Consider the following 8,623-nt stretch of genomic DNA (forward strand, 5'->3'; position numbering starts at 1 on the left):
TTTTTATAAAAAATTTTTTAAAAAAATATTATTTAAAAAAGTCTTTTTCAAAATTCGTGTGTGCGCAACAGAGAATACCAAAAAAACCAGAGAAACCAACTACAATGAGGGGAATACGCCTTTCACCACCACCAATACAAACCACCAACACAATCCAATCACAAACCTTTCCCACCACCACCTCCAACCCCAACCAAGTTCGATTCCTCCCTTTCCAATCAAAGCATAACAACAAGAAGAAAAAACACAAGACCCCAATCCTATGCCTCTCTTCAACAAACCCATCCAAAATCCACCCCCAACCACCCCTCGTGGTGGTCGGTTCTGCCAATGCCGACATCTACGTGGAGATCGACAGGCTCCCGAAGGAAGGCGAAACGCTGTCAGCTAAGACCGGGCAGACCCTCGCGGGCGGGAAGGGCGCGAACCAGGCGGCTTGCGGAGGGAAGCTGTCCTACCCAACGTACTTCCTTGGGCAGGTCGGGCAGGACTCGTATGGGACGCTTGTGACTGAGGCGCTGAGGAGTGACGGAGTGTGTCTCGATCACGTGACGACTGTTAGTGGTGGGACCCCAACTGGGCATGCTGTTGTGATGCTGCAGTCTGATGGGCAGAACTCCATAATTGTTGTTGGTGGTGCGAATATGAGCTGCTGGCCTGATATTCTGCCTCAGCATGATCTTGATGTTGTCAGGAACGCTGGCATTGTATTGCTCCAGAGGGAGATTCCTGATCATGTCAACATTCAGGTCGCAAAGGTTGGCTCTTCACTTTCCAAGCCTTTTAATTTCTCAATTGCATTTTGTGTTTCTTCGGTTCCGGTGGGATATCTATGAGTATGGGAGTGTTATGAATCCGTATTGTTTCGGAAGTTGAAAGTGATTGAAAGAGATATGATCGGCATTCTGATTTACAAAATTGGGCTCTTTGTGCCTACTTTTAGGTGAAATATGTGTTAGAGCATTCTTGCATTGGCTTCAAATGCAAACTATGCATCACCAATAAAAGCAGGACCGGGGTTGAGATCTTATCCCAGCTGTCCTACACTTTGTTTCTTGTAGCTTTCTCATGCCTTCGGCCAATCCTTGACTGAATCTATTAGAGAAAAGCGAATTTAATTCAGCAAAATTTGATTCATTATAGATTTAAAAAAACCAATCCGAAAATGGTTCCTTTTCAATTATTTCCCCAACTGAGATCTCTTGATCAGTACGTTTGTTGTATTGTATTTGTATGCCACTTCTTCAAATATCACAGATGATCATGAACATAAATTATGGTAGAGATGAGGATGCTGTTATGGATAATAAGTGGCTACACACGTGTAAACAAAATAAAGAATGAAGATATAAGAGAAAAAGTTGGAGTAGCGCCTATTGCTGAGAAGACAGTAGAATCTTATCTCAGGATGTTTTGACACATAAGAAGAAGATTGGTAGAGCATCTAGTTAGGAGGGTAGATGAGATGAAAGGTAGACGAAGATCCAAGAAGACCATAGATGAGGTTTTCAAAGGAGATCTACGTATAAATAGTCTCACTGTAGATATGATATAGGATAGGTAATATGATATAGGATAGGGCTCAATGGCTTGTTTGATCTATGTAGCAGATCTCACCTAGTGTGATGTTTTTTTGTTGTTGTTTCTTTGAATATCAATGCCAGAAGGATTTGTCATTTTCAAAATTCAAATGCTATTTCATCAAAGTGTAGACTCATTTGCTTTCTCGTATCGTGTACTTTTGAAATTGTTGTCATGGGTTCATGTGAATATCCGGCTCATCCTTAAGATTCCTATGTTTTATCAAATTTCATCAAAATTTTCCCTTTCTCATTTTCTTCCTTTAATCAAGTTTCTAGTGAGATATTTGGTTAAAAATGATTCGTTTTGCAGTTATTGCATTATGTATTATGCTGTACAGGCTGCAAGGAGTGCTAGCGTACCAGTAATTTTTGACGCTGGGGGCATGGATTCTCCAATTCCACAAGAATTACTGAACTATGTTGATATTCTGAGCCCTAATGAAACTGAACTTGGTCGCCTTACGGGAATGCCAACTGAAAGTTTTGAAGATATTGCACAGGCTGCAGCTAAATGCCATAAATGGGTAAGTTCTGTAGTACATTTGGGGTCATCATGAAATGCTTTTTTGTATTACCTTTTTCGTACCCCATATTCATTGCTTATGGATCTTTTGAGAAGAGTACACTATTTTCAGTATCAATTTGAAAATTTCATAACTTTCTGCATTGCTGTTATATGCAATAATCGTTAACTAAGATATGCCATTATATATACATATTCCATATGCTTTAAACTAAGATTCTTTTATAGTGTTGTTATGTTATATCCCTTAATTGGGTCGCACACAGCAGCTGTTTAATTTTTTTGGCTTTCATTACCCACCCTCATAATTTGCATGGCTTGCATAAATAAACAGAAATTGTTTAATAACTGTTGAAGCTGCATATCCTTTTTTTCCTCTTTAATTGCACATGTCCTCTCAATAACTTAGTTGCTCCATATATTCCAAGTTGTCTCAATTTCTCTTAGGATCTTTGTTAATTGAAAAATGCTGATTGATAGATGAATGAGGCTGTTGTTGCCATGGATTTATTTATGTCTATATGGCTGCGTTTGTTTCTGAGAACAAGATAGGACAAGACACTGAGAACAGGACAGGACAAGACATTGATGGACAGAGACACAAAATTTTGTGTTCTTGTATTCTGTTTGGTGATAAACTAGAACAAATTATGAAAATCTAATTTATTCTCATTTTTTTTTATTCAAAAAATTTGAGATGAAAAATATAATAATAAAAAAATATAATTATAAAAAATTAACAAAAATAATGAAAAAAAAATAAAAAATAAGTTGTGTCCATTGTTAGTGTCCCTGTGTCCTTACTGTCAGGATAGACACAAAATACACTAATTCAGTGTCTCTGGACACACTGTCTCTGTCCGTGTCTCTTCTGTCACACATGATTTTGTGTCTTAGTATCCATGTCTCAGTGTCCTGTCTCTGTAAACAAACGCAGCCTATGATTCTAGTTCTAATGCCATTAGTGTTCTTTATGTCTCTCTATTCTTAGGGAGTTAAGCAAGTACTTGTAAAGCTTGGAGAGAAAGGATCATCACTTTTTATTGAAGGAGAAGAACCGATTCAGCAACCTGCCATATTTGCTAAGAAGGTTCTCGATACAACTGGGGCTGGTGATACCTTTACAGCTGCTTTTGCTGTTGCACTAGTTGAGGGCAAATCCAAAAAGGAATGCCTCAAATTTGCCGGTATGCTTGACCTTGACCATATGCATTCCCTTTTATTTCTAGAATTTTCTATTATGGAAAATGTGCCCAACTCTTATGTGCCAATTTTGTGCAACAGCTGCTGCAGCTTCTCTGTGTGTTCAAGTGAAGGGGGCCATTCCCAGCATGCCTGATAGGAAATCTGTTCTAGAACTTCTTAATTATCATTAAGGATCTTGCATGAGGTGGAAGGTGAAGTTTTGCATACTCACTCTTCATTTGTACTTCTTATTTATTAGTCCAAAAAATTCAAAAATCCTCTTCTAAACTATATAGGCTTGGTTTAGTAAAACTTTTACTTTTCAAAATAGCTTTTAAAAGATATTTTTTTTTAAAAGTTTAATATTTATATTTGGTAAAGTAAAATTTAAAAATACTATAATAGATATTTTAATTAATGTATGAGGTTATATTAGACTTTTTAATTTTGATAAGCACAAGTCAACTTTGAAAAGCTTCCCTTTAGGTGCTTTCAAAACCACCTCTACCTTTTTAATTTACCAAACACAAAACGAAAGCATAAGCACCTCTTCGAAAAATTTTATCAAACCAAACCTTAGTCAACGACATGATGTCAAGATTTCGACTCACATAGGAAGTTACTGTGGTGTTTGTATCTTAAATTGTCAGTACTGTGCCATTGTTCATGATTCTTAGTTAATTATTATTTAAATGAGAAATGATAAATCCCCATTGGATCCTCTTAAATATCCTTCCAGTGTCTTGAAATCTTAAGAAGCAATAATAATTCTATATGAGAATTTTCAAGTGCACTTTTGGGGGTCAGTCATTCCATTCTGTAGTTTATTGGAAATAAGATTAAGCTAGCTACTTAGGCTGAGTAATCACTTCTGAGGTTACAGGAAAAGTTTGGTTCGTGGGGTTGTAACATACATGCAAAGAGTCATTTTAATAAATTAGCTTTCTTAATTCAGGGGAAGAAAAAAAAAAAGAAGAAAAAAGATCACCCGGCTAATGTGATGAGTTTTCTAGCCAAAATGTTAACTTGCTGGCTTTCTAGGCTATACTTGGATTGGTAGTACTTAGAGAAATAGAACAGAGTCCAGCAAAATTGAGTTTGTATTGCTTGGATTAATAATATATGGTGGAAAGAAAAAGTTGGTAATGAAGTGGATTTCACCTTGCATCATTAAAAATTTAAACTATTTCTTTTGCGTTTCAAATTTTCACTTTACTTTAATATCAATACAAAATATTGTTATAAGAATCGGATCAAGTTGGATGGTTTGGCCAGGTTATTTGAGAACCGGCCACCACACTAGTCTGGTCAGTGCAAAAATAATTAGTAGTGAATTAGTCAAAAACAAAAAAACCGGTTAAACAACTGATTAACTGGCGAATCGATTTGATTTTTTAGCGGTTAAATGGTTTAAAATAATAAAATGCAAAAAACAAATAATTTTTTTAGGAATTTATATATTTTATACATAAATATATTATTTTTGTAATATCTATTTCTACTCCTGTTGAGTTGTAGTTGAAGCTATAAACTTTTGAACTTTTAATTTTACCGGTTTAATCATTGGTTCGATTTTTAGAACCTTAACAAACATAGCCTTAGAGAGTTTGTGTGTGAGTTGACTGACTTTCAATAATTTTGGATTGTATAATTATTTAAAGGCGAATAAACACCTGATCCAATTCTTGTCTATTTACATAAAGGACAATACGATCTTTAATAAAAAAAAAGAGTCAATAAGGTCAAATAACTTTATTGTTTTGAGACAGCATAACCTGTGTGTTAAAAGGACCAACAGGTACTAACAAAAGATTAGTTTAGTGACGATTTCAAACCTTTCCAACTTTTTAAGTAGCAAAAGGATCAACCATCACTATCACCTCGCTTTGTTTTTATCATCATAACTTCTATTTCCGCTATTACTAATTTACTATTGGCTACCATGATTATCTTCTCTACTATCTCTAACACCATCACGATCACTATCTCGTTTTTGCCATTCCTTTTCCTTCTCTCACACCGTCCAATCCTTTGTTCTATTTTTTGTTTGATACCATTTCTTCCTTTTCGAAAAGTCTTTGTCCTGCAGTTTTTGTTTTCTTTCCCACATTATTTTTAGCAATATTTCTTTTCCATAACATACCACCACCAGTGGAAGATTTTTTTTCAAAAATAAACTGATTAATTGTGAGGGTTTTAAACCCTTTATCATTGATTTCAAATAAATCATCATTGAATCAATTTCTATTAGCATTTGATAAGACTTTTTAATAGAACAGTCGTGTTATCTCAAAAATATAAGATCAAAGGTCGTGTTGTACTTTTTTTTAAATTGTGTTCATCTTGTAAATGAATAGGGATCAGACGAGGTATTTAGTCTTTAAAAAACAACTTTTACTAACTTTATTTTGAGTATGCTGAATTTACTATAGAAAACTTCTGTTGTTTTTATACTAGACTACAAATATGAAATTATTTGAACAAGCCCAAGTGTGTTGCTCTTATGTTTTGAACCAAATATGCAATATATATCATATATGCAAGTGTTACGGATCCTGCCCTCAGATCCCGGACCCAAGGGTAGACCCGAACCCGGCTTCACGGGTCCAAACCGCCTCTCTTCTAGAAGGCCCGAAACCGGCCCTCTAGAACTCCTAACCGACTTTCGAAATCAAATGTCTTTCCTATCTTGGCCAAACAAGATAAGTTAAGATAACTCCCATCACCTATAAATAAGAGGACCCAAGTCCCTACAGGTAATCATCCATTCCTCACACCTTATACCTCTTAGATCTATTCTGACTTGAGCGTCGGAGTGTCTTTGCAGGTACCTCCCCCCATCGCTTCAGTCAAATAATCCGGCATCCGCCTCGACCCGCAAGTTCCCGATCCATCTCTCAACCCGTACCAGAGACATCCGGTACATTGGCGCCGTCTGTGGGGATACTACGCCGGTTGAGTCGGAATGGCGGACGAATTTGAAGAACACTCCGTCAGCCATCAAGACGACTCCAGAACGCGAAACCCTACCCCTGAAAACCAAGAAGCCGTACTCCACAGAAGGATTGCAAGCGCTGTCCATAACAAAGAAGACGCTACTATCATCACAAAAACCCGGCATCCCGAGAACTTGGAAGAAAAGTCGGCCCAAATAATCCAGGAGCTCTGCCACCGAGTACAAGAACTCGAAGGCCGGATCACCGCAAAAGAAAAACACATCACCGGAAACGAAAGTCACGCGACTTCTAGATCTAGATCCCGCCACGGCAGATCGCCAGAACGGCGACACGCCAAAAGGCATAATAGAAGCACCTCGCGCGGTCAAAGACGCGACAGATCACCAGAACGGCGACACAACAAAAGATACGACCACAGTATTTCCCGCGACCCTGCTCACACGGAAGACGACCGACGACACCGAGACACAAAGCGCACGAGGAACGACCACACGATAATGGGAGCTACCCCCTTCACAGAAAGGATCTTAAAAGCAAAACTACCCAAAGGTTTCGATAAATCCACGGATATGAAGTACGACGGAACAAAAGATCCCCAGGAACACCTAACGGCCTTCGAGGCCAGAATGAACCTAGAAGGAGCAGCCGACGCGGTCCGATGCAGAGCTTTTCCGGTAACCCTAGCAGGGCCAGCAATCAAGTGGTTCAACGCCCTCCCAAACGGATCCATAACCAGCTTCCACGACATCTCGCAAAAGTTCATGGCCCAATTCACAACTAGAATCACTAAAGCCAAACACCCCATCAGTCTACTAGGGGTCACACAGAAACAAGACGAATCCACAAGGAAATACCTCGACCGCTTCAACGATGAATGCCTAACGGTCGACGGACTCACGGATTCCGTCGCAAGCCTCTGTCTAACCAACGGGCTCATGAACGAAGATTTTCGCAAACACCTTACCACCAAACCAGTATGGACCATGCACGAGATCCAGAACATCGCCAGAGATTACATCAATGATGAGGAAGTCAGCCAGGTCGTCGCTGCCAATAAACGGCAACATGGCAACGCCCAGCACGGCAGTTCGGCACCCCGGCATAACCCACCACCCAGAGAAAATCAGAGGGACCACCTAAGCCAACAAACGCAAACCGACCGCCCAGAATCGGCAAATTCTCTAATTACACACCCCTAACAGCTCCAATTACCCAGATATACCACCAAATAGCGGACAGAGGTATCATCCCAAAAGCCCGGCAACTTAAAGAAAGAACGGGCGGCAGCAAAACCTTCTATTGCGACTACCACCGAGGATACGGGAACAGGACACAAGACTATTTTGACCTTAAGGACGCCCTCGAACAAGCTATAAGGGACGGCAAACTCCAAGAGTTCGCCAAAATCATCAGAGAGAGACAGGTCGCCAGAAAGAAAAGGGTGCAACCCGAGGACACAAAAACAAACCCCCAGGGAAAGCCCATAAGACGACCTAACCATAATAGTGAACGTTATCATAGGCAAGGACGTGTCAGGCAAATCGAAAACAACACTAAAAAAGGACCTCAAAGTCCTGGCCATCAGAGACCAAGCTCCAACCAATACCACCGGCAAAACGATAACTTTCCTACCCGAGGACTGCCAGCACGGCACCTCGGCTGAAGACGCTCCTTTCGTCATCTCGGCAAGAATCGGAACAGGACTAGTCCGGAGAATACTGGTGGACACCGGCGCAGACTCCAACATCCTTTTCCGAGGAGCCTTCGACAAAACCGGGCTCTGCAACGAAAATCTCCAAACATACCGCAACGGCGTCACGGGACTCGTGGAAAAATTTCTCAAACTAGAAGGTTCCATCACCCTCCCCCTCACCATAGGAACAGGTAACCAAAGGATGACAATTCTATCTGAATTCGTGGTCCTAAAAGACTCCACCGCTTACAACGTCATCCTCGGGAGAAAAACAATCAATGATTTCTCGGCCATCATCTTCACCAAATACCTTCTTATGAAATTCATCACGGAAGACGGCTCCATCGGGACCATCCACGGAGACCGCGAAGTCACGGCAGAATGCGACAACACCAGCCTGACTTTGCGGAAAAAATCCCGTGACGCGGCTGGGATATTCCTAGCCGACCTAGACGCCCGACAAGACGGCCAACCTAGGCCAGAACCGGAAGGCGACATGAAAAAACTACAAGTAGGGCAAACCAAAGACGAGTACAACTTCATCAATAGGAACCTCCCATATAACCTTAAAGAAGACCTTTCCCAATTTTTGAAACAAAACAGAGACTTGTTCGCTTTTACGCCAGTCGACATGTTTGGGATAGACCCCGACCTAATGTCCCACCGGCTAGCCGTAGACCCC

The 8,623-nt window shown here is 40.2% G+C and overlaps 1 protein-coding gene across 1 annotated transcript; it reads left to right on the top strand.

Annotated features, from left to right (window-relative positions):
* On the top strand, positions 54 to 4,019 carry LOC107618027 (ribokinase-like). Its single transcript, XM_016319952.2, has 4 exons — positions 54 to 758; positions 1,922 to 2,107; positions 3,098 to 3,293; positions 3,391 to 4,019. The coding sequence occupies exons 1-4, from the start codon at positions 105 to 107 to the stop codon at positions 3,480 to 3,482; spliced, it is 1,128 nt and encodes a 375-aa protein (XP_016175438.1). The 5' UTR covers positions 54 to 104; the 3' UTR covers positions 3,483 to 4,019.

The sequence above is a fragment of the Arachis ipaensis genome, chromosome B01 (genome assembly GCF_000816755.2).
Source record: "Arachis ipaensis cultivar K30076 chromosome B01, Araip1.1, whole genome shotgun sequence".
In the NCBI taxonomy this organism is placed as follows: Eukaryota; Viridiplantae; Streptophyta; class Magnoliopsida; order Fabales; family Fabaceae; genus Arachis; species Arachis ipaensis.

Coding starts and splice junctions, on each gene's coding strand:
- LOC107618027 (XM_016319952.2), top strand. CDS start 105: ATGAGGGGAATACGCCTTTCACCACCACCAATACAAACCACCAACACA. Junction 759..1,921: donor TCAACATTCAGGTCGCAAAG/GTTGGCTCTTCA, acceptor TATGCTGTACAG/GCTGCAAGGAGTGCTAGCGT. Junction 2,108..3,097: donor CAGCTAAATGCCATAAATGG/GTAAGTTCTGTA, acceptor CTCTATTCTTAG/GGAGTTAAGCAAGTACTTGT.